This window comes from Neomonachus schauinslandi, chromosome 13, assembly GCF_002201575.2.
Source record: "Neomonachus schauinslandi chromosome 13, ASM220157v2, whole genome shotgun sequence".
Classification (NCBI taxonomy): Eukaryota; Metazoa; Chordata; class Mammalia; order Carnivora; family Phocidae; genus Neomonachus; species Neomonachus schauinslandi.
In genome coordinates, this window is record NC_058415.1 from 57,718,206 (window position 1) to 57,744,315 (window position 26,110).

The 26,110-nt window shown below is 43.5% G+C and overlaps 1 protein-coding gene, 1 non-coding gene and 1 pseudogene across 2 annotated transcripts in view; all 3 read left to right on the forward strand.

Moving 5' to 3' along the window:
- Positions 1–22,932, forward strand: part of LOC110581735 (phospholipid-transporting ATPase FetA-like) — a 110,543-nt gene extending 87,611 nt beyond the window's left edge. The window contains exons 17-30 of the mRNA XM_021691636.2: positions 2,744–2,909; positions 6,323–6,511; positions 7,212–7,327; positions 11,156–11,320; positions 13,195–13,306; positions 14,701–14,806; positions 15,147–15,294; positions 15,845–16,028; positions 17,496–17,719; positions 19,098–19,181; positions 20,534–20,779; positions 20,964–21,102; positions 22,514–22,644; positions 22,741–22,932. Coding sequence (XP_021547311.2) covers positions 2,744–2,909; positions 6,323–6,511; positions 7,212–7,327; positions 11,156–11,320; positions 13,195–13,306; positions 14,701–14,806; positions 15,147–15,294; positions 15,845–16,028; positions 17,496–17,719; positions 19,098–19,181; positions 20,534–20,779; positions 20,964–21,102; positions 22,514–22,644; positions 22,741–22,932 — 2,202 coding nt within the window. The remainder of the gene's footprint in view (positions 1–2,743; positions 2,910–6,322; positions 6,512–7,211; positions 7,328–11,155; positions 11,321–13,194; positions 13,307–14,700; positions 14,807–15,146; positions 15,295–15,844; positions 16,029–17,495; positions 17,720–19,097; positions 19,182–20,533; positions 20,780–20,963; positions 21,103–22,513; positions 22,645–22,740) is intronic.
- On the forward strand, positions 656–1,221 carry LOC110581552 (annotated as a pseudogene).
- On the forward strand, positions 14,338–14,444 carry LOC123326533. Its single transcript, XR_006541156.1, has one exon. It is a non-coding gene; the product is annotated as a U6 spliceosomal RNA (small nuclear RNA).
- Positions 22,933–26,110: the final 3,178 nt, after the last annotated feature.

Here is a 26,110-nt window from a genome sequence, read left to right on the forward strand (position 1 = left end):
TAAGTCCTTCAAGTATCTCCAATTCAGCCGGTTAAAAACTTCCTCCTGACAGGTATCTTATCTCAGTGAATGATCTTACCATCTATCCAGGGCCCCAGTTAGGAAATATAAAATTATTCTTAACTCTTTCCCTCTGTCACCCCTCATATCATGTATCAATTCTGGCTCCCTATATTTTCTTTTTTTTTTTTTTTTTTTTTTAAAGATTTTATTTATTTATTTGACAGAGAGAGAGATAGTGAGAGCAGGAACACAAGCAGGGGGATTGGGAGAGGGAGAAGCAGACTTCCTGCCGAGCAGGAAGCCCGATGCAGGGCTCGATCCCAGGACCCTGGGATCTGGGATCATGACCTGAGCCGAAGGCAGACGCCTAACCATCTGTGCCACCCAGGCGCCCCCTAGCTCCCTATATTTTCAAACCATTCCCTTAATTTAATATTTATTGTCACTACATCATTTCTCTTGTGAATTACTGAATAGCCTCCTAACTGGTCTCTGTGCTTCTCATCTTGCTAGTTCTAGTATATTCTGCTGCTACCAGAGGACTTTCTCTGACACAAATCTATTTACACATCACTTCCAGCAAAAAAATTGCTATGACTCCCTATTGCATATAAGATGGTAACGCAGGGCTCTCTTCCCCTAAGCAGCCTGAAGTGACCTCTGAAAATGGTTCGCTATTCGCTTGACCCAGAAAACCCTACGAAATCATGTAAATCAAGAGGTTCAAATCTTCGTGTTCACTTTAAGAACTTAAGAAACTGCCCAGGCCATCAAGCGTATGCATATCCGAAAAGCCACCAAGTATCTGAAAGACGTCACTTTACAGAAGCAGTGTGTGCCATTCCATTGCTACAATGGTGGAGTTGGTAGGTGTGCCCAGGCCAAACAGTGGGGCTGGACACAGGGTCGGTGGCCCAAGAAGAGTGCTGAATTTTTACTGCACATGCTTAAAAATGCAGAGAGTAATGCTGAACTTAAGGGTTTAGATGTTGATTCTCTGGTCATTGAGCACATCCAGGTGAACAAACCCCCAAGATGCGGCGTAGAATGTACAGGGCTCAGGGTCGGATTAATCCATACATGAGCTCTCCCTGCCACATTGAGATGACCCTGACTGAAAAAGAGCAGATTGTTCCTAAACCAGAAGAGGAGGTTGCACAGAAGAAAAAGATATCCCAGAAGAAACTGAAGAAACAAAAACTTATGGCCCAGGAGTAAATTCTGCAGAATAAATGCAAATAAAAATAAAAAGAGAATGTTGGTGGCCTTTTATTATTAAACATATTTCAAGTATCTTCGCAAAAAAAAAAAAAAAAAAGATGGTAACGCAGGATCCACCTCATGCCTACCTCTCCAACTTTTCTCTCATCACTCACCAGCTTCCAATTTCAAAGACTGTGCCAGTGTAAGAGCCCAGTTCTAGAAAAGCCTCAGGAGATGCTACATAATGAATTCTCTTAAATTACTGAACCCACAAACTTTCCAGAGCCCACAGTTCTGTGGTTGGCCAGGTCTGGGGCTTGGTTCTGGACCCAACCATACTTCCTCACTGCTATGACAAAACTCCTTCTAGATGGGATATAGAAAAGAGCCAATATAGGGGCACCTGGGTAGCTCAGTCGGTTAAGCATCTGCCTTTGGCTCAGGTCATGATCCCAGCGTCCCAGGATCAAGCCCTGCATTGGGCTCTCCACTCAGCGGGGAGTCTGCTTCTCCCTCTCCTCCTGCTTCTTCTCTCTCTCTCACTCTCTCTCTCAAGTAAATAAATAAAATCTTAAAAAAAGAGAAGAGCCAATATAACTCACTACAAACTTACCTTTTCCAGACATAGCACCAACCAGGAGAGTTATGTCTATACTTGACATACTGGCACCCAGCACACGTAGCACCACAACTACAAAGAGCTGGAGAAATATCCTTGAGAGTTCTGGTATGGATTGGAGAAGTCTGTTATTAACATGACACTCCAGAATGGGGACAATAGAGTCTCAGGGCCAAATTGAGTCATGTTTACCCAAGATGGTCACTAAAAACCTAGCTGAAATGGAGAATGAGAGTCAATATCTGAAGGAGCCAGGAAAATGTTAGTGAATATTAGGTCCATGAAGGTTAGAGGCAGGAAGGAACCAGGTATGCTGACAGGTCAAGTAAAATGGCTCAAAATTAAGTCTGTGATCAACAGGTATGTACTGAAGCTTCCTTGTTATACAGCCTTGCCTCTATCTGGCAGTATTCCTCTCTAGACACCTGTGGGGTTAAATAGAAGTAGTGCAACACAGTGATATCACTGTACTTAGGGCTCAGTTCCCTTCCCAGCCCCCAAATCAGACAGAGGACGGCCAGAGACAAAATTTTTTCCAGACACCATTTACTATTATGGAGCAATTACCCCCTCATATCCTCAAGTTTGATTACCATGGATTTGGGACTTGGAAGAGTAGAGCCTGAAGATGGCCATTGATAATTCAGGGTAGCTGGGGAAGAAAGGGGGCAAGAAGGGTCTGCCAGCCAGTGCTCAGCTTGTCTCCTGTGGGATAGATCTTTTCTGGCCCAAGTGAATGGATGGTCCAGAGCTACAGAGGCCTTAGAAACCAGCCAGAGTCTCCTCCATTTATCTTGATTTTCTCTTCCCATCGTCCTCCTAAGAGTTCTCATCACATTCCAGAAGTTGTCCCCAAATAGACCTTCTGTAAAGTGTCAGGCTGCCACTGAGAAGTTTGTTCTGGTTTATGTGTTCCAGGAAACAGAAAAGGTCGACTTCTCCTACAACAAACTGGCTGATCCTAAGTTTTCATTTTATGACGAGACTTTGGTGGAAGCAGTGAAAAAGGGAGATCACTGGGTGCACTTGTTTTTCCTCTCACTCTCATTGTGTCATACTGTGATGTCAGAAGAGAAAGTGGAAGGTGAGGAGGGGCCCGAGGACTCATTGACTGAGAATATGTCATAGAATCTAGGATGGCTACAGGTGGGGTTGGTTTGGTATCATTTGTAATGGCTTAATCTAAGAGCTTTCTAATAGGGAGCGTTGTCCAGCAGTGGGATGGATGGGCAAGTATCCTGTGTGATGGATAGTCACTGGAGATACTCAAGTAGAAGACAACCTCTTAGTCTTAAAGAAGATTCAGTCATTGGAAAGGGGTCAAACTTGATGCTATCTAGGGGGCTTCTGATACTGAGATTCAGCAATGTTTGGTCGCAGAGTCTATCTGAATTGTCCCCAAGATCAGCCCCATTATCTCTGACAAGACTTCCTGAAGGATGAGTTGAGTTGTCCTCTTGTTGCTTCACAATTTCATGGTATCCCCACATATCCTAGTTTCTTTAGTAACCAAATACGACTGGGACATCCATGAATTTACTTAAACCTCTTTTAGAAACAATGAATGAGAAATGACTGATTAAAAATTAAGAAGGCTTTTGGAGCATTTGGGTGACTCAGTCGGTTGAGCATCTGATTCTTGGTCTCAGCTCTGGTATTGATCTCAGGGTCGTGGGTTCAGGCCCCACGTTGGGCTCCACGCTAGGCATGGACCCTACTTTAAAAAAATATTAAGAAGGTTTTGGTTTTTTTTTTTTTGGTAACAAGAGTTTAGGCAACCAAATAAATCATATCCTTTAAAATTAATGTACCTTTAATATAATACTACCCTTAATAGCACCTTGTATTTGTATATCACTTTACAGTTTTACAAATTGCTTGCGTTTATTTTTTTTTTAAAGATTTTATTTATTCATTTGAGAGAGAATGAGATAGAGAGAGCATGAGAGGGGGGAGGGTTAGAGGGAGAAGCAGACTCCCTGCCAAGCAGGGAGCCCGATGCGGGACTCGATCCAGGGACTCCAGGATCATGACCTGAGCCGAAGGCAGTCGCTTAACCAACTGAGCCACCCAGGCGCCCGCATTTATTTTTTTTAAGATTTTTAAAAATTTATTCATTTGAGAGAGTGAGAGCATGAGGAGGGGGGAGGGTCAGAGGAAGAGGGAGAAGCAGACTCCCCGCTGAGCAGGGAGCCAGACGCAGAGCTCCATCCCAAGACCCCAAGATCACAACCTGAGCCAAAGGCTGCCACTTAACTGACTGAGCCACCCATGCACCCCAAATTGCTTACATTTATATCATCTCCCACAATCTTCACAACAGCCCTCTTAAGTAAGCAGAACAAGAAAAATGACCCCAGTTTTATAGAAAGGGAAACTGAAGCTAAAAGAGATTAAATGACTTGCCTAAAATCTTATAGTTAAGAAAGCAGAGATAAGAACCCATCTCAGGTCCCCTCTCTCTTCGGGAGCTTTGTATTACTCTGAACAAACTTTACTTTGCTGCCCACCACAAAAAAATAAATAAATAATAATAATAATAATAGTAATAAAAATAATAAAAAGAACCCAAATCTCATGTCTCCTGGTGCCGTGAGATCCTACGCCACCACAGGTGTCTCCAGACCTGACATTCTAACAAGTTGCTATTATTTGAAGCATATTTGGAATTGTCTTTGTTTATTGCCTTAAGTGACAAGGTAGGAAACAAGAAAATAGTCTTACTGTCCCATAGATACAACTTTAATCTGACCTAAAATTATATGTCCCATGTGCCTTATTCACAAGTATAAGACTCTGATGATGCATAACTGTTTTTAAAAATCAAATTGACCTTCAAAAGAGAAATAATCCAAAATATACCTCAGGTTGTGGTGATATTGTAAAAGAGGAGTTATGCATTTTTCAGTGCTACAGTGTTTGCATTCATCAGTGCAGTTTTTTGTTCCATTCTCTTTATGACCAAAATAATTTCAAGCAGTTATTAGAATACAGTAGTTCATGATGAGAAAAAAATAATAGATGTCACAACTGAGGATTGAATTCAAGGTTTTTCTTTTTTTAAGGTTTTATTTATTTGAGAGAGAGCGTGGGCACACAAGCAGGGAGAGGGGTAGAGGGAGAGGGAGAAGCAGACGCCACACTGAGCAGGAAGCCCAACGCGGGGCTCAGTCCCAGCACCCTGAGATTATGACCTGAGCCAAAGGCAGATGCTTAACGGACTGAGCCACCCAGGCACCCCTCAAAGGTTTTTTGTTTTTTTTTTTAAAGATTTTATTTATTTATTTGAGAGAGAGAGAGAGAGAGAGCACATGAGAGGGGGAGGGCCAGAGGGAGAAGCAGACTCCCCGCTGAGCAGGGAGCCTGATGCGGGACTCAATCCTGGGACTCCAGGATCATGACCTGAGCCGAAGGCAGTCGCTTAACCAACTGAGCCACCCAGGCGCCCCCCCTCAAAGGTTTTTGTTGTTAACTTTCTGAAGTGTTTCTTCACAATCTAGGAAAGTATTTTTTCAATAGTGGACACTGAAAACTATGAGTTAAAATTATCTTATAATGGCAAAATGGAAAAGAATAAATTTTATTTTACTCTGCTGTAAAAAAAATTCAAGAGGAGTTACAGAAATGTCTTGAGTAATGTAAGATTGACAGACTGATTCAACAGAGTGAATCATTAAGCTTCCCAGGATGAGAGTTTCAAAGGTGACAATATTCATTTATATATATATATTTTTTTAATTGTTTATTAAATCATCAGTCTTATTATCATCAATCCTATTATCCTGTTCTATATGTCCTATCCTTATTGTCCTATCTTATAGGAGTGTTCATCAAAGTATAGCCAGTCTTGGGATGCCTGGGTGGCTCAGTCGTTAAGCGTCTGCCTTTGACTCGGGTCATGATCCCAGGGTCCCGGGATCGAGCCCCATATCGGGCTCCCTGCTCAGCGGGAAGCCTGCTTCTCCCTCTCCCACTCCCCCTGCTTGTGTTCCTTCTCTTGCTCTGTCTCTCTCTGTCAAATAAATAAATAAAATCTTAAAAATAAAAAAAAAAGTATAGCCCATCTTATATAGGAGCAGTTTACCCAGAACAACCTGCATGAAACTCACCCAGGAGATTTGTTAAAAATTCAATTTCCTGAGCCCTCCTCCAGTATTTTGTGATTCTGGATTCAGTAAGTTTGAGTGGGGCCCAGGAACCTGCATTTTTAACAAGCCCTCTGACCCATCTTTACCCACCAAAATCAGAGAGTGAACTATGTTTTGTTCATTTGTGTATATTGCCTGTACCATGTGCCTCTATAATAGTAACTCAGGTCTGTGAAATAAGTTGGAAATATTGGAAAGGAAAAAAAAAAACTGACCCGTATGCAACCTAGCTTTTTAGAGCCAAACTTGTGAGGAAGTTTGAAGAAAAATGTTCCCTCTTGGGCTCTATCTTCACATAAGCCCGGTTGACTTCAGCTGCACATCTCTGTGTGCTCCTCTCTCCTGCCAGGTAAGCTGATGTACCAGGCTCAGTCCCCGGATGAAGGTGCCCTCGTCACTGCTGCCAGGAACTTCGGCTTTGTGTTCCGATCCCGCACATCTGAGACGATCGTGGTAGTTGAAATGGGTGAGACCAAAGTCTACCAACTGCTGGCTATTTTGGACTTCAACAATGTACGCAAGAGGATGTCTGTTATTGGTAGGTGCCCCTCTTAGTCAGTCCTCTCCCCTTATTTGTCTTTCATACACATTCACACATTGACTTTCTCTTTTATATACACACAAATGTTTTCTCCCACTCACATGCCTTCTCAAAGGTGTCGTACCTCAAATACAATACATAGCCATTCCTACTTTCTCCCTCACATACCCTATATATTTTCTCTTTGGGAGCTTGCTACCATATACTTCTTTAGTGTTCCTGGATAGTGGCTTGTCTGAACCCCCAGAGCCAAGATAAGAACAGAGAATAAACCCATAAAGCCTGAACCTGGAGTAAGAGATAGGGGCAGACAAGGGAAATTCGTACTATCTTATTCTCAATTAGTTTAAGCCTCAGACTGAAGAGGAAGAAGGTCATTCTTCATTCTTGGTCCTTACTAGGTATGGGCCTTGGTCTGGAACTTGGACTTGGGGAGCTAAATGTGATTCCGCATCAGAGTCTTCCAAGATGAGATTGAACCCGTGGAAGAACTGGTTGCATAAGGTCTCCTCCCACTTCCACCAGCCTTTACTAACTGCATCATTTATCCTCTGTGACCACTCAATGAGTGCTTTGCCCCCAAGAGCATCGGAAACAAATGTCACGGGAACAGCCTCATGCCATCCCTCAGTGGCCCAGACAAGTTCTTGTAACAATGCGCCTATATGGTTACTCTGCCCAATTTGTTTATCCTTAGTGAGGACACCTGAAGATCGAGTAATGTTATTCTGCAAAGGTGCAGACACCGTCCTCTGTCGGCGGCTCCATCCGTCCTGTAGATCCCTCAGAGATGTGACCATGGAACATTTAGATGTAAGTGTATAGGTTGCAGGGCAGGGAAGCTGTGGGTGGTCTTTGTACACGGATTAGGATCCACACATATGTCTTTGTGTCCATGTGTTTCTGTATGGGTGTATATTAGTGTCTGTGTCTCTTTAATTGATGGAAGAATAGAAACTACCTCATTGTGTGGCATTCCTACTGACTGCGTTGCCAACTTCTGTGGCAAGAAGCTAGATGGCAAAGGATCCCAAAAGCATAATGAGGGTTGTGTCTGTGGGAGCCTTACCACAATCAAAATGGTTCTCTCTGTGATTCCTGGCTCAGGAGGTCCCATGTCAGACCTAGAATTTGCTTCAGCATTGGGCCTGCTGGTATGGGAGGCGCTACTTCACCAGCCATGATGAGACCGTGCAGCTTTGAAGGTATGGAGGAGAAAGCACCAGGCTTGGGATATTTATGAGACTGTTGTATGTTACCATCCTCTGTTATCACAAGATTAGAATCCCCAGGGGTACCTTCCTCCCTGCCTACCCACCCTACTTCTACCCTCTAGGATTTGAGATGGATCTGAAAGAGAATGGATCCAGCCTTCTGGCGCTGAAAAGGAAAACCAAATCTATGCTCCCCAGGATTTCTACTCATAAACCTAGATATATAAAGGGTTGAGGGAATAGGACAGAAGATGGGATGGGAGAGGGGCAGATCAGAAAAAAATATTTTAAAGAAGAAATAGGTTGGAGAAAATGCTATTTTATTAAGCCATTTTGGTTTGACCCACATTAACACATAATCACGTCAGAGAACAGATAGTCAATAAGCACATGAAAAGATATTCAGTTTCATTAGCTTTTAGGAAAATGCAAATCAAAACTTCAAGATACTACTTCACACCACCAGGATAGCTAGGTGATCAGATAATAATAAGTAATGGCAAAGGTATAGAGAAATTGTAACCTTCATACATTGCTGATAGAAATGTAAAATGATGCAGTCAGTCTAAGGGATTGAGCCACCCAGGCACCCCCTGATGCAGTCATTTTAGAAAACAGTCTGGCAGTTCCTGAAAAAGTTAAGTGTAGAGCTATCATATGACCCAGCAATTCCACTCCTAGGTATATTCCCAAGAGAAATGAAAATATACATCCTCACAAAAACTTGTACACAAATGTTTATAGCAACATTATCTATAATAGTGAAAAAGTAGCAAAACCCAAATGCCCATCAAGAATGGCATAGATGAATAGATAAATAAAGTGTGGTATATCTAAACAACAAATATTATTCAGTCCCAAAAAGGAATGACATACTGATACATGCAGATGAGCCTTGAAAACATTATGTTAAGTGAAAGAAGCCAGTCACAAAAGGCCACATATTGTATAATTTCATTTATGTGAAATATCCAGAATAAGCAAATCAGTAGAAACAAGTAGGTTAGTGGTTGCCAAGGGCTAGGGGAAAAGAGAATGGGAATGACTGCTAATGGGTACAGGGTTTCCTTTGGGAGTGATGAAAATGTTCTGGAATTAGTAGTGATGGATGCACAACTTTAAGAGTATAATTTTTTTAACCACTGATTTGTATACTGTAAAAGTGTGAATTTTATGATCTATACATTATATTTCAGGTTTTCAAAAAAAAATCCGTGAAGTATCCCACACAGGACAGTTCTTATGTCCTATAGTGTTTCCCAGAGGCCACGGTATTTTTTATGGGTTAGTCTGAAAAACTTATCTTTTTTTTTTAAGATATTATTTATTTATTTGACAGAGAGATACAGTGAGAGAGGGAACACAAGCAAGGGGAGTGGGAGAGGGAGAAGCAGGCTTTCCGCTGAGCAGGGAGCCCGATGTGGGGCTCCATCCCAGGACCCTGGGACCATGACCTGAGCCAAAGACAGACACTTAACGACTGAGCCACCTAGGCGCCCCTGAAAAACTTACCTTTTAACCTTCCAGAACACATGAATTAGGGTATCTTCTCAGAGAGCATTTCCACAGGCTGGCTCCAAAGGGGTCATAAAATTGTTTCAGATCTTTTGACCTGTGTCCTGCTACCCACCTTAACAGCCACCCATAATAAAGCCTGACTACACTACAATCTGTTAACCACAGATGATAAACTTGTAAGAGTGAAACTTACACTCAGGAGTCAAGATTCAAAAACTCTTACAAAAGCACAGCTCCGGGCCCTCTAAGACAGGAATCAGCAAACAGGTCATATAAAAACAAGCAGCAGTCAGGATTTGCTCACCACAATAGAAAAGAAAAAAACACAAGTAAGGGGTAAGTAAGAAATAACTTCAACCACAGACTGCTAAATTATTTGTTGAATGAATTAAGAATCTGTCAGTGTGTTAAACCTTGTTTAATATCCTATGCAAGATCAGTTTCTGTCATATCTCTTCTTTCTAAGAAGTCTCTGAGATCGGGCGCCTGGGTGGCTCAGTCGGTTAAGCGACTGCCTTCGGCTCAGGTCGTGATCCTGGGGTCCCTGGATTGAGTCCCGCATCGGGCTCCCTGCTCGGCAGGGAGTCTGCTTCTCCCTCTGACCCTCCCCCCTCTCATGTGCTCTCTCTCATTCTCTCTCTCTCAAATAAATAAATAAAATCTTTAAAAAAAAAAAAAGAAGTCTCTGAGATCGTCTCTCAGGCTTCTTTTCATAGCTTCATCTGCTAACAGTACAGAGTTTTAAGAGATGGCATTCCATACATATATTGTTTTATTTTCATTTCACCTGACAACTAATGTCAAACACTGAGGAGTTTCACAGGGAGCTAAGAGCAGAATATCAGGATGATAAAATTCTTTTTCTCTTTGCTCTTATAATGCCAAAGTGAATTATTTTGAAGCTCACTATAACAGTGATCATGTAGAATATTTATTCATGTGCAGTTCTCAGGACATAAAATCTTCTAACTCACCCTCAGTTGGATATGAGTTCTGCCCTAAACTACCCACACTCTCACCCAGCTCTCCTTATGACCAAGAGTATACTTTACAAGATAGTTAACTGTGGTTAGTTGGGATATACTGGTGGTCACAGAGCAAAAAGATGCTAGCTCATCCAGAGAGCATTTCCGCAGTGCCTCACTAACACAGTTGGCTGTGGCTAATCAACTGAGCCAATCAGCTGTAGACAAATATACAAGTGTGTGTGCTTTTGAGGGGCCTGTTGGTTGCTTGAAGGAAGGTAGGGAAAGAGGAAAATAAAATGAATATATGGGGCGCCTGGGTGGCTCAGTCAGTTAAGTGTCTGCCTTCGGCTCTGGTCATGATCCCAGGGTCCTGGTCAGGCTCCCTGTTCAGCGGGGGAGTCTGCTTCTCCCTCTCCTGCTCCCCCTGCTTGTGTTCCTGCTCTTGCTATCTCTCTCTCTATCAAATAAATAAATAAAATCTTTTTTAAAAAATGAATGTATGCTTGTAGAAAATGGGAAGTCCTTTGATTATGTTTTATAACAACTCCTTTTTACTTTAGTATTCCATTCTCATATTACAGACATCATTATCCTCTCTGTAAGCAGTGAATTATTATCCCAATTTTACAACAAAGAAATCTAGAAGCCTTAATTTTTCCCAGGGTCACACAGCAAATTATCTAACTACAGGTAAAAGCTAGAACTTTCTATATTTCAGAAGTACTTTCAAACTGTGTCCTCAGCTATGCTGGCCCCACCTTTAGGACATTTTGCTGAGAAAGCTCGATGGTTGTTTTGTGGTTAAGCTAGGTACTAGCCCCATGGTACTAATCATTAAATCCTATTTTGCAGGCAAATGGGTCGGTGGGGTCAGTCTGCCCCTTCCTAAACTCAGCCCTCACCCAGCCCAGGCCTACTCAGTGTACACACATGTCTTCCAGGATTTTGCTGTTGAAGGCCTCCGCACCCTCATGGTGGCCTACCGAGAACTGGATAATGCATTCTACCAGGCCTGGAGCAAGAAGCACAGTGAAGCCTGCCTGTCTTTGGAAAATCGGGAAGATAAAATGTCAGATGTCTATGAAGAGATAGAAAAAGACTTGATGGTTAGTGTGAGGAAGCCAGGAACAGACTGGGGGCAGGATTGGGGGTTGCAGTCAGCAGACTGAGCAAGGTCTCTGAAAGTGGCTTCCAGCAAATCAATAGGTTCAGGCTCTCCGGATACAGGATACTGGAATCCAAGCTGATTCAGGATGTCCTGGATCTTTGAAATCCATAAATCATGGGGGGCGGGGGGGAATGCACTAGTTATAAATTTTATCCCAAAGCTCTCACAGAAGCTAAGTAATCTGGGAAAAATGAGGATCTGAATAATACACAGATTAGATAATCCAGAACTAATTGATGGAAATATTCACTCATTTATTCAACATATTTATTAAGTGCCTTCTATGTGCCAGGCATGTATTAAGCCCTGAGCATGTAGCAGCAGACAAAACAGACAAAAAAGTAACATATATAGTATGTTAGATAATGAAAGTGCTATGGGAGAAAATAAAGCCAGGGAGAAAGCTAAGGAGTTACCAGCATATGCATGAATGTTTTGGAGAGGGCAGAGTATAGTTACTATTTTACATAGGGTACTTAGTCTTCACTTAGTCTGAGCAGAAACCTGAAGAAGGTGGCAAGCCAAACAGATCTCTGGGGAATTAACTTTCCAGACAGAGGGAATGGCATGAGTGGAAGCCCTGAAACAGGAGTAGGCCTAACTTGTTAGTTGAACAGCAAGTCAGCTAGTGTGGCTGATACAGTGTAAGTGAGGAGGAGAGAATAAAAGGACATGAGACAGAGAAGTAGTAGAGTGCCCTCATAAGCCAGTATAAGTACTTACAATGAGATATGGAAAGCCATTGAAGAATTCAACCAAAGAAGTGATATGATAGCTCTTTTAAAAAAGCCTTACTTGTTTGTTTGTTTATTATTTATTTATTTGAGAGAGAGAGAGTGCGAGTAGGGGAAGGAGCAGAGGGAGAAGGACAAGCAGACTCTGCTCTGAGTGCAAAGCCAGATGTGGGGCTCGATCCCAGGACCCTGTGATCACGACCTGAGCCAAAATCAAGAGTCAGACGCCCAACCGACTGGGCCACCCAGGCACCCTGATGTGATGGCTTTTAAAACAATCACTCCGGCTGCTGTGTTGAGATTATACTATAGGGGAGCAAGGACAGACCCAGGGAGACAAATTAGAAGATAGTTGTAATAGTGCCGGTGAGAGATGATGATGGCTTGGACCAGATAGAAGTAGTGGAAGTGGTGAGGAGTCGTCAAATTCTGTACATTTTTTAAAGGTAGAGCCAACAGAATTTGCTAATATATTAGATTATAGGATATGAGAGAAAGAGAAGTTAAGAATGACCCCAAAGTTTTTGATCAGACTGACACAGGCTGGCTCCGCTATTAAAAGAGACATTGCTGATACCAAATGGGAAAACAGAGATTCCAAAGGTCACACATCTCCTTCCATCATCAGTTCTGTGGTTAGTATTTCTAGTCTGTCCTTCTGGAGGCCTAGCAGAAATCAGCCAATTGTTTGTCCATCTGTCAGTTCCTCAGACTGAGTCCTGGTGCCCATCCCTATGGTCAGCACTGGAAAGCCAGGAAGTGTGCTGTGAAGCAAAAGAGCAGTGAAAGTATGTTGAGAAACAGATGGTTTAGAAGTGGCACACAGCTTCATGTATGACTTGGGCAAGTCTTTTCCCTCTTTGATCCCTAACATTCTGTGTCTAAATTTGATTTATGTGGTTGAAAACCTGCATCTGTTGAGAGGCAGAGGGTGCTGAATTTTATACCAGTTGGATCCTCATGTCAGGACAGAGCCAGCTTGCTAAAGAGGCTGATGAGGTGCCCATTGAGCTGTTGGGTAGCACTAAATGCTGTGACATTCCCCTTGTTCCTCACTCACTGCTCTCTCTGTTCAAAGCTGTTAGGGGCCACAGCCATAGAAGACAAGCTGCAGGATGGTGTACCTGAGACAATCACCACCCTGAACAAAGCCAAAATTAAGATGTGGGTCTTAACTGGAGATAAGCAAGGTAAGGGGGAGCTCCTCACTTGACCAGTCCTCTTCTCTGTCCACCTTAGCCATTTCTTTTATTTTGCATCTTCTTTTTTCCTTAGCCATTTATTTGACAAATACCTATAATCCAGGTCAAGTCCTTACAGGACACCTTCACTCCTAGTCTTGTACACAGTTTTCTAAGAGTATACTTTATGCTGGATTCTATATTAGGCAGTGGGGACACAGAGATGATTCAATCAGACATGACCCCTGTCATCCAGGAACCCACAAGCTAAAAACTTTGGAATTACCTTTGACTATACCCTCTCTGTTGTCCCAAAGATTCATATCTCACCATGTCCCACCAAGTCTTCTGAAGATGCCCTTGACTATGCCACCACCCTAGTTCAACCTTTGTCCCCTGTTGATTGTACTTCTGCAAAAAACTTCTGATCGCTGTCTCTTGTCCTTATTGATTTCAGTATAGCCTACTTACAACCATCAGCTTAATCTTACTAAAATATACTACTTTTATATGTTATTCCTCTGCTCAGAAACCTTCAGACACTTTATGTGGTAAAGTCAGACTCCACTGTCTGAGTTCTTGATAATCTGTTGCTACCTACATATAGCATCCTGATGTGACCGTTATCTTTAGTGTCCCAAACAATCCAGTTCCTACTCTAGGGCCTCTGTTTGGGTTGTTTACCCATTTGCAATGTTTTTTCCTTCCCCTAAACGAGTCTTACTCATCCTTCAGAGTCTTCTCCCAAGAAAGTTTCTATGACTTTCTATGCAATCTCTCCTCTGAATTTTGATACCACTTGCAGTAGGGTTCAGGATTTAATTTTTGTAAATTTTTTTTCCTTAGTATGAATTTAGTCCAAATTCCAGAGTTCTTGAGGTAAAGAAAAGACCATGACCAAAACATATCCCAGTCCCCCATAAAATCTGGCATAAAAGCAGGCACAGGGAAATACATGCTGACTGTTTGGAGAAGTGGATACAGAGTGGAGTTGTTTTAGGAAATAGGGGAAGGCCCTGTTGGAAGGCTACAGCAGAATGGTGCGGGCTTCAGCGGCACATATAGTAAAATTGGAATGATACGCAGAAGGTTAGCATGGCCCCTGCACAAGGATGCCATGCAAATTCGTGAAGTGTTCCATGTTAAAAAATGAAAGAAAAAGAAAGACGAAGCCAGAATGATCCTAGTTATTGATAAGTAACTCACAAGTCTGTACTAGGCTGACCGTTCCTGTGTGTTTGAATATGGTCTCCACTGACTCATGAAAAACATACTTTGACCGCATCCATGGCCAGTGTGGACAGATGGGCTCTGCCGCCCACCCTTAGTGCCTATGTATGTATACACTTTTGTAAAGACCCTGTCCCAGCCAAAATGTGGCCAGTGTTCCCCCTTCCCTGCAGAGACTGCTGTAAACATTGCCTATGCCTGCAACATATTTGAGGATGAAATGGATGGGATGTTCATCGTGGAAGGCAAGAATGATGAGACTGTTCGGCAAGAACTCAGGTACAGATGGAAGAACTGCCACAGCTCTTCATTTAGTATGACCCCCACACTGTCAGAAGGAACAAAGAAGAAATGCAGAAGGGGAAAACAAAAAAACCTAAAATATTTGAGATAATTTTGTGAAGAAGCTTTAGGGCTCAAGGAGTTGGAGAAGTGTGGTGTGTGGACGGTCAGGGACCTGAGACAATGGCATTTCTCAGGAGGCAGCCGAGTTTGAGATGCTGGCTGGGGCTTTGTAGAGGCTCTGTGTCTACCTTGCCCACTTTCATTCTGGGACACTTTTACTTTCCTAAGCTCTGGGGCTTTCAGTCAGACGCTAACTACTACTCTTGGCTTTCAGGTCAGCAAGGGTCAAGATGAAACCTGAGTCTCTACTGGAATCAGACCCAGTAAACACTTACCTCACCACGAAGCCCCATATGCCCTTCAGAGTGCCTGAGGAGGTGCCCAATGGCAACTATGGCTTGATCATCAATGGCTACAGTCTGGTGGGCAACACAGAGCTACAACTCTATTCTTTTCTCCCAAGGAATTTTTTTCCTAGGTCCAGCCCGCTTCAGGGAAATTTTAAGACCCCTTGTCTATTTCATGAGTCACCTTTTCCCCCTCTCTTCTGGTGCCCTTTCCTGACAGACACTTCTCCCTACCTTTCTCTAGGCAGGAATAACGAGGAAAGAGAAGCCAAGGGCATGTTCCTTCCTTATCCAAATTCTTCACTACTGATGTGGCCTATCAGTTAGGGGAAGAGGGAAAGCAAACAGAACCGGGTCCTCTAAAAAGTCACTTGGCGTTATAGCCCAGTTAACTTATTTGACCCAGTGAGAGAGGCTGACCAGTTTCCCATTGGAGGCTGGATCAGATATGAGGATGCCTAGCACTGACTTGGGGACTTAGCCTCCCTTGGGAGTGGAGCACCTGGGAGCCACTGCCTGACCTATATAGTACAGGAGAGTATGGATATGGGGAAGGGCCTAGGAAGATCCTGTCCTGAGAGCCTTTTTGGGCAACCTGAAATGTGGGTGTGTCCTGGTACTGCAGGCCTATGCTCTAGAAGGGAACCTGGAGTTGGAACTGCTGCGAACAGCGTGCATGTGCAAGGGGGTAATCTGCTGCCGAATGACACCCCTTCAGAAGGCCCAAGTGGTAGAGCTGGTGAAGAGGTACAAGAAGGTGGTGACATTGGCCATCGGGGATGGGGCCAATGACGTCAGCATGATCAAAGGCATGTGAGGGATGGGGGACAGTAACCTCCAACCAAAGGCTTGCCCTTTCCTTCCTCCATGGGCAAAAACCAACCTGGGTGGCACTGTGTTGTTGGTTCACACTCCTGCATATCATATGTATTGTACATTTATAATGTTTTACAACCTCATTCATGCTCCTCTATACCTGCATTCCCACTTATTTACACCTGTGTACATCAGTCCCTATGCAGACACACAATTCAACTTCATGCACTTAACACACACACACACACAAATATGCCTTATTCTTATGGGAATAAGAACATATGCATATATTCACAGAACAGGCCATGCAACTACCATACCATCTTTCCAAGATGGTATCGAAGCCTACGTAAAAAACCCCTGGGCAAGAGTCATAGTCTCTTCCTTTTTTGAAGACTGTATGCCTGAGCAATGTTAGGCAGAAGACAGGACTGCTCAACCGGGGAATTAGCTGTGAGGCACAATGTAAGGATCTCTTCTCCCCTGAGGCAGTGTTCATGAGAACTTGCCCTGACTCCCCTGGCTGGAGGAGAATAGCCAACTTACTAATGCTTTGGACCAATAGAAGCAAATGGCTGAAACTAGTTTTAATTTCAGCTGAATGTTGTTAGCTTCCAGCAACTTGTGGTTCTATGAAATATGGACAACATCTAGAGGTCCTGTAGTCCAACCTCTCTCCCCATCCAGGAAACACTAGCAGACATTCTACCCTCGGCTTTAATAGTAGAAAGTGTTCTTGCTCTTTTCCTCACTTTCTAGAACTTCTCTGGTTTTTAGGGCCTTAGACGTTTCAACTATTCCATTAAGCATTGCAATAGGTATATACCAGAAGATCAATGAATTTACCGTATACTACAACAGACTAATTAAAACATTTAGGAACTTCGGTCTTACTTTCCATCAAGTATAATCCTTGTTTTATCCAGAAAAAGTCATGTTAGGCCTCTTGAAGAACTTGCTTCTCACTAACAAAGTATGTACATCACTTATTTCCTCCTAAACAGTTGGATTTTAGCTCTTTAGATAAACTTCGGTAATTAAATATTATGTTAGATTGACATCCATCCTGCATCTTTAATTGATGTAAGTGGCTTCAAAAGATAACAAGAAATTTTTACCTCAGCATCTAGAGAGCAGGAAAGAGCCTAGATGGCTATAGTAGGTACAAAGACCATCCAGGATAGCTTTCTAGTACTAGCCATGACAGGCATTCCAGAGTGGCAGCATCCAAAAAAAAGTGCAGATGAAGGAGCTGTTTTCTGACAATCCACTAAGGAAAAGGGCAATCCACTAAAGAGAAAAGGCTCCACTAAGTGTATGCCATTTTGAGCTGGGCAGTGTTTCCCAATGTAGAATAAGGGGTTTGTACAACCTGATCTCAGCCTTTCTTTTACACTTCCCAGGCTGGGAGCCCAGCAGACAAGCTCTGTGGTTGAGAAGCTTCTGGGATTTCTTTGCAGCTGCCCACATTGGGGTTGGCATCAGCGGCCAGGAGGGAATGCAGGCCATGCTCAACAGTGACTACGCCTTCTCCCAGTTCCACTATCTTCAGCGTCTACTCTTGGTCCATGGCCGCTGGTCCTATAATCGCATGTGCAAGTTTCTCAGCTACTTCTTTTACAAAAACTTTGCCTTCACCCTGGTGCATTTCTGGTATGCCTTCTTCAGTGGGTTCTCTGCACAGGTAGGAGATCAGGTGGTATTCCGCACTCTGGTCAGCTGGGTCTTCTTTACTCACCCCCACTTCAGCCATCTCAGACCCTTTTTCTTTTCTAGAGACCAGTGTATGACATATTGCCATCCATCCATAAAGCTCCTCACATGGGGGCACCTGGGTTGCTCAGTCGGTTAAGCATAAAGGTCCTCACCCATGCTGATCCCATCTCCTAACCTTACATTTAACCTTAGATTTCCAAACCCTAACTTTTCTGCCTTGGCTCTGACTTGAACTTGACTCCTACCTCCAAAACTCTCCCATAAGATTATTTTCACTTTTTACCTGACATGGAGACCTAGTTTCCAAACATAAATAATATGGGGAAATGCTTGGACCTGGGAGGTTTTTTTAGCATCCAAAACAATTTTTATGGAGCAGGCTAAGCCTCAAGGGGCCTCTGAGTTTTGCCAGACAGGCTAGCTATGGTGTTTACCTGTAGCCATACTTCAGACACAGTTTTCCTTACTTCTACTTCCCCACCCCAACACCCCTTCTCCCTGCCCCAAACATACACTGTTGTTGCTCTAATGAATTAATTCCACATTTGAGTATGAAATCTCCCCGACAGTAGTGGGAAAAAGTGGCACCTGGATTTTGATGTTCTACGAGGAATCCCTTTTCCTATGAGAAGTTTTTCAGGGTTCTCAGATTCCCAAGAAAAACAACCTCAGGAATGATTATATTGGGAAATACCTACTACTTTTGTTGCCTTGGGCTCTGGGGGAAACAGACTGTGCAGCGGAAAGTAGTAGACTGATATACCCCCAGTGTGTAACAAAGCCATTTTAGTTTGTGAGAGGTGTATGCATATGTGTGTGTTTTGCTGACCCCTTGTGGCTAGTAAAGGAGCCCTCTGTGGGCCCCAGGATGGAGCACCCAGCTAGGAAAGGGTCATTGAGTCTATTCTACTTACCAATGTTAGAAAATGTCCAGTGTTATAGAAGCTACTAAATGCCATAAATCAGATAAAAGAACCCAGAGGCTTACACGCCTGAGAGTGCAGGGCTACAGCTAGCATTCCCTAGCAGGCACTCTGGATCTTTTCTGTGCAAGGATGAGCAGTGCAGGTCATGGTAGGGTTGGTCCAAATCAACCTTGTAGGGTTGGCCACAAACAAGCTTGATGTGGCCTTGCCCCAGCCTGGGACCCAGGGTTCTAACTAGAATAGGACCAAATAGAGATGGGGGTCAGCCTTCTCTGTCAAATTTCTGAAATCCAAATCCTGCCCTAGGTTAGTGTAGTGATGGGTAGGTGGGGGCCAGAAGGGCCTCTCCTGAACCTGGGAGGTAGAGCTGGGACTTTAGAAAAGAGAGGAATCTAAGAAATCTCCTTGGTATTCTCCTAGACTGTTTATGATACCTGGTTTATCACTTTCTACAACCTGGTCTACACCTCCCTCCCTGTCCTGGGCTTGAGTCTGTTTGACCAGGTAAGACCAGCAGCAAGCCTCTTAGTCAGGGCTAAAGCCCCTGGGCCCTTGAGGAGTATTCCCAAGAGTGGGGAGGACAAGACCTGAGTTCTACTAAGTCAGTTGTAAATGGAATAATGTCTAGAACAAGGAAGGGAGCTCATCACCTGGAGAGGTATCATGGATGAAGTAAAGAATCTTCCTCTACAGGGAATAATCATCAGTTTTAGAAATCCAAGTTTTCCTGTGTCAATTTTATTTTTATAGAGAGAAACATAGAAATTGTGCTTTATAGTAAATTGAGTGTGTATAAAAGGTAAAAGGAAAGGAAATAGAGTTATTGGAGAAAGACTAGGTAAAGCAAGGGGCTTCAAGAAAGGAGAGACCCGTACAGAGATAATGATCCAGTGCAGGGTGGCCTCGTTGAGAGTCCTGAATGCCGAGCACGAGAATGTGGGTATAGTGTTTTGAGTCATAGGAGGTCAGCCTATGGGATATCATCTGTCCCTGTCAGAAATTTCCTGGGCATTGGGGATCCTAGTACACCTCTCCTCCTCTTCTATCCCAGCCTCTAGTCTTGGGGACAATAAATGGGAAAGAAGCCTCCAAAAAGGAATAAAATAGCCGAAAGAGGACATCATGGGATCATGGCTCCTGGTCTCCATCAGGGTGGGAAGTAAAATTCTCCACAAGGTAGCTGCTAGCCACAGAGCAACAAGAGAGATGAGTTGTGTCCTGTGAAGCTTCAACTGGCTAATTCTAGGGATCCACAACCTCTCAAAAACAAGCCCCAAGCTTTGTTATCCAAAGTTTCAGATTTAGGAGATGAAGATGATCCAGTGGCACTCACACAGAGAATCCTGTCACCTGAGTTCACCGGTAGCTATGGGAATGGGAAGAGCATCACAGAACATGGAAACCTCCATGTGACTAGCTGGTCCCCATTGGCTTCCCCCTCTCCTTTTATTGGCTTTTGACACACAAAAAATATTCAACTAAAGGAACACTTAAAACTGGGGACTCATGTACCAACTGCCCCCCATCCCAAGCTCCCATCCTCCCTTCCAGCTACCTCCAACCCTAATTACCCCCATCTCCCCTATCCTAACTGCTTCCAGGTCCTTACCATCACCTTGACCTTCTCCTAGCTTTCTTCCACTACCTAGATCCCTTGCCTAGAGTATATATAGGACTTCAGGAAGGGTCTGTGGTCACTGCTCTGTTCTCTGGTTCTACTTCTGAAGTAATCCATGAGGAAGCTCCTAGGCAGCCTGTCAGCAGATACAGTGAGGAGAGAAACTTCTACTCTGATGGAGATGGGACCTTCTATGGAGAGACCCTGAGCCTTCCTCCTTACCCTCTGGTACTTCCAGGATGTGAATGAAACATGGAGTCTACGCTTCCCAGAGCTGTATGATCCAGGCCAGCACAACCTCTATTTCAACAAGAAGGAATTTGTGAAGTGTTTAGTGCGTGGGATCTATAGTTCCTTCGTGCTGTTCTTTATCCCTATGAGGACCATTCACAACTCAGTGCGCAGTGATGGGAAAGAGATCTCCGACTACCAGTCCTTCTCCCTGATAGTTCAGACTGCCTTGCTGTGCGTGGTCACAACGCAGGTGTGGCTGGGGGAGCGGGGGGAGGGGGTGGGGGGGAGGATTGGGTGGGGAGCCTGTCTGGAAGAAAGGGAAAGAAGGTGGGAGGGAAAGCGGGAAGGGATCATTCTCCACTGCGGACTGGAGAAGGGAGGTGGCTGATACGTCCGAGGTTGTAGAGTATTGCACATAAAAGAGTGCTTTTCAGATTGCCCTGGATACAACCTACTGGACGGTGATAAGCCACATCTTCACCTGGGGTAGCCTGGGTTTCTACTTTTGCATCTTAATCTTCCTGTACAGTGATGGCTTGTGCCTAACGTTCCCCAACGTCTTCCAATTCCTAGGTAAGGCTATGCCCACCCAGTGTGTGGCAAGGAGGTGGGGATAGGGTTGGAAGTGTGAACCAAGTACATTTGTTTAATAAATGTTCACTAAGCAGTTATTACTATGTACTAGGCTCTGTGAATATAGAGAGGAATAAGACATGGTCTCTGCCCTAAAAGGACTCAAAATCTAACTAGAGGGGCGCCTGGGTGGCTCAGTTGGTTAAGCGACTGCCTTCGGCTCAGGTCATGATCCTGTAGTCCCGGGATCGAGTCCCGCATCGGGCTCCCTGCTCAGCAGGGAGTCTTCTTCTACCTCTGACCCTCCCCCCTCTCATGTTCTCTCTATCTCATTCTCTCTCTCAAATAAATAAAAAAAATGTAGCTAGGGAAATATTTTACCCTATTAGATTTTCTAAGATATTTTCAAATTTCTTATCTAACTTAATCTTTGCAAGCATCCTATGAGGTAGAAAGGGCAAGAATTATTAGCACCATTTTAGAGACTGAAGGTTTTTAAAAATTAAATTACTCAAATCTAGCTCTCCCAGGGCGCCTGGGTGGCTCAGTTGGTTAAGCGACTGCCTTCGGCTCAGGTCATGATCCTGGAGTCCCTGGATCGAGTCCGGCATCGGGCTTCCTGCTCGGCAGGGAGTCTCCTTCTCCCTCTGACCCTCCCCTCTCTCATGTGCTCTCTCTCATTCTCTCTCTCTCAAATAAATAAATAAAATCTTTAAAAAAATTAAAATTAAAATTAAAAAATCTAGCTCTCCTGGTTCCCAGTCTAGTATCCTTTCTACTGTGGCATACTGCCTTATTGTCTCCCATATTAATTTCCCTACCTTTCATTCTACTTTGATGGGAACAAAATACAGAGAGGATAGATAATAGATGTAGCTGCCTCTCACCTCTCATCAAGTCACTCATTTTTCCCCTCCAAAACGCTGTATCCCATTTTTGTGTCCAGGCCAATGTTCCAGGATTCCTATAACCTACCCACACTCTCCTGCCCAGCCCAGCCTTTAAAGGCATGTGAATTCCCCGTGACTTTAGCGGTACAAAGGACCTCACTGTAATTCTCCCTCATTTTTTTTTTTTAAGATTTTATTTATTCATTTGAGACACAGAAATAGAGAGAGAGAGAGCATAAGCAGGGGGCAAGACAAGGGAGAGGGAGAAGCAGGCTCCCCGCTGATCCAGGAGCCCAATGTGGGGCTCGATCCCAGGACCCTGGGATCAGGACCTGAGCCAAAGGCAGACGCTCAACCACCTGAGCCACCCAGGTGCCCCTGCATTTATATTATTAGGAAACTTAATGGTCTCCAAACCAATAATTTCCTTCTTTGGAATGGAGAGGTATCTAAGTTCTAGATGACTGTCCCCTTCCTCTAGGCTCTGGTTCAGCCGCCCTCTCCCACCTCATTGTTTACAGGTGTGGCCAGGAACACTCTGAACCTGCCACAAATGTGGCTGATTATTATCCTCAGCGTGGTCCTCTGTATTTTGCCTGTGATTGGGTACCAATTTCTCAAGCCACTATTCTGGCCTGTCAACGTGGACAAGGTGAGTGGAACAAGGAATCTACCCAGATATAATTCATGGCCCTCTTTGCCTTTGCCTCTGTGGATAAAAACCCTGTCCTCCATGCTCTGACTATAGATTATGGACAGAATTCATCTTTGCACAAGACCTCCACTGCCACCCCCTACCCGGACCAAACTGAAACACACAAGTGCTCGTCGTTCTGCCTATGCATTCTCCCACAAACAGGGCTTTGGGGCCCTCATCACTTCAGGAAAAACAATGAAGGACAGGGTATTCAAGAAAAACAGCTTTCCTTTTAAAAAGTAGAGGCCCTTAGGGAAACCCCAAAGGAATCAGTCATTGCTCTTCCTCCCTTGTATTACACAACTGAATAAGGATGGATTTAGAGCCCCGGGGAAACTAACATAAACCTGCCCTTCTGCGATCACTCCAGGGGCTCAGCCTCTTCGTTCCCTAGAAGGTTGTGCCCAGGTAAGGCAAGGAAAGGTAAAGAAAGAGCCTCCAGATATCTGTCAGAGTTGCAGCATTTCAAGAAAAAGTGACGTCAGGCCTCCCTTCCACCAACCCTTCCAAGTTTTAATCCAGACAAGCAAATATGGAAGTGGTGAGTGAAGAGGGGCAATGTGGGAAAGAGAAAAAAAAATATATGACCTAAGAATCTTACTTTGGGCCCTATTTCCCACACCCAGAGCAACCATAAACCTTGCCAGGGCCCCACACAAACATATCCCACCCAGACACCCTTCTCAGGTTTATCTGGGGGATTCAGGGTAAGTCTTTTGCTGGCCCTGTGTCTCAAAAGAAGGAGGCAGCTATGAAAAATTGGTCATAAAAAGCTGAAGGAGAGTTTCTGGAACAAAAAAAAAAGAGAGCTGGTTCCTGCCTTGATAAGACAGCTCAAGATTTTGCCTTCTTCCCCTCTCGTTGACCCCTTTTACCCAAGAACTGACACCTTTTCAGGCTTCAGAACTGGGAGAGGGAGACTGCCGGGGATGTTTAAAAATCTTTTCTTGAGGGGGTATAAGCCACAATTGATGAACATTTGTCTTCATTCCATAAAATTACTTTGAGAAGAAATTGTATGTACTCGGGAAGTTGTTTTTGAGAAGTTTATGGAGTAATAAATTGCTTATTTTGGAGTGGAGAGATGTGTATGATCTGTTGGATCCCAGTGACAATAACGTCCAAGCAGTATCGTTGGCCCACAGATCCCCACTGCCCTCCCCACCCTCTTTCTCTTCTTCTTCAGCTCCATTGCACTTTTCTGCCCTTTGTTGCTAAACTCTATCTTGGCCTCAGTATGACCACGTCCTTTAACCATATAGCTTTATCCCCTTTACACACCTTAAATATTGGTTCCCAAAGATTAGTACTAGGTTCTCTACTTATCTTTCTTAGTATGATTTTCCTGAGTGACTTCATCCAAATGCACGACTTCATTTACCAACAGAAAGAAGATTCTAAACTCTCTTAGATCTTTCTTAGAACCAGATCCATTTATTAAACTGATTTTGAAATCCTTCATTTAGTTCAATCCTAGGAAATTCATACTCAATCCACCAACCTGTATTAATCATTTCCCCCCAAAACTTCACACAGGATGCTGTCACCATCATCCCAGTCACCCAAGGCAGTGATGGAAATCATCCTATACTCTTCCTCTAGTTTGATGTCTAGTAGGTCATCAAGTAATGTAAACTCTGCCTCTTTATTATTATTATTTTTTTAAAGATTTTATTTATTAATTTGACAGAGAGAAAGATAGTGAGAGCAGGAACACAAGCAGGGGGAGTGGGAGAGGGAGAAGCAGGCTTCCCGCAGAGCAGGGAGCCCGATGCGGGACTCGATCCCAGGACCTGGGATCATGACCTGAGCCGAAGGGAGACGCTCAACGACTGAGCCACCCAGGCGCCCCTCTTTATTATTTCTTGTTTTTGGTTCCCTCCATTATTACTACTCTTGTTCAGACTTTGATCATTTCTCATCTGAATTACTGCATAAAATCTCCCAACTCACGTTCCTCGTTTTCCCCTATCTAAAGCATCACCAATACTACTTCCAGAGTAATCTTTGTAAATAGCAGAATTGATCATGTCAAACCCCAGCTTTGCACTCTTTAGTGGCTTTCCATGCCTTCTGTATAAACTTAAAATTTGGACATCTTATTATTGGACCCTCTCTAGCCTTGCCTTCCACTACTGCCCTATCTGTATTCACTCCAGCCATGCCACTTCTGGTCTTCATGTCATCAAACATGTTATGTTTATATCCTACAATGTTTTCCCTCTTATATCCTACAGTGTTTTCCCTCACCCCTTTCTACATCTAGCAAACTCCTAGGCACCCTTCAAAATTCAGAATAGTTGGAACTAGATAGAGGTGATGCTTGAAAAACATTATGAATGTACTAAATGCCACTGAATTGTATACTTTAAAATGGTGAATTGTATTTATGTGAATTTCCCCTCGATTTTTTTTTTTTTTGAAAGATCAGATTAGGCAGTCTCTTCCAAGAGCTTCCCCTAATTCCTCAGTGTGACTTATATACCTGTCCTATTTATTTACTTGCTTCCCTGTGCATAACTCTCTCAGTGACACTTAATCACAAGGCATTGGAATATACTTGATTCCATTGATATACTTGTCTATTCACAGCATATAATAGGACTTTAGTAAATGTCTGTTGAATGAATGAACAAATGAAAGCATATCTGCTTCTCTGCCTGGTTTTCTTCTTTCCTGAACAGCATCACCACCCACTAGCTCAAACCAGAAACCTGGAAGTCTTTCTGGACTCCTCCCTTTCCTTCTTATCCAGTCCATTCTTTACCAAGTTACATATACTCTATCTTAGTAATGTCTTCAAATCTGTCCCTTACTATTCATCCCCAGTCCCACTGCTTTCATCATTTCTTGTCTAGATTATGGCAACGTCTGCCTCTTTGGTCTCCCTGCCTCTGACTCTGCTTCTTTCCAATCCTTTATCCATACCACAGAGAATGACCTTTCCAAATACAAATCAGATCATGTCATTTGCCAGTTTAAAATCCTTTAATGACTCATTGTAGCTTTTCTACCTGGGTGCTACCTACCTCTCCAGCTTTATCACCACTTTCTGCATTGTATGTTCTCATTTCTGCCATATCAACCTATTTGTAATTCCTCAAAGATTCCATTGTCTTCAGAAGCCTCTATGCTTAGGCTCTTTGTATTTTCTCCTCTTAGAATAAACTTCCCTCCTTTGTCTAGTGAATGTCTAACTGCTCTTCACTCTCAGCTTTGGTCAATTCCTCTGCGAGCCTTCACTGACACCCAACCTCCTATTCTGAGTTGGGTGCCTCTTCCTTGCACCAGACCTTCCTTATATTAGACCACCTGTACATTTCTCTTATTTTCAGTTCCCAAGATTTGAATGTATTATCACTCACATGCCTATTTTAGTTGTGATTTACTTCTCTGTCTTCTCTACTAGGCCATGGTGATC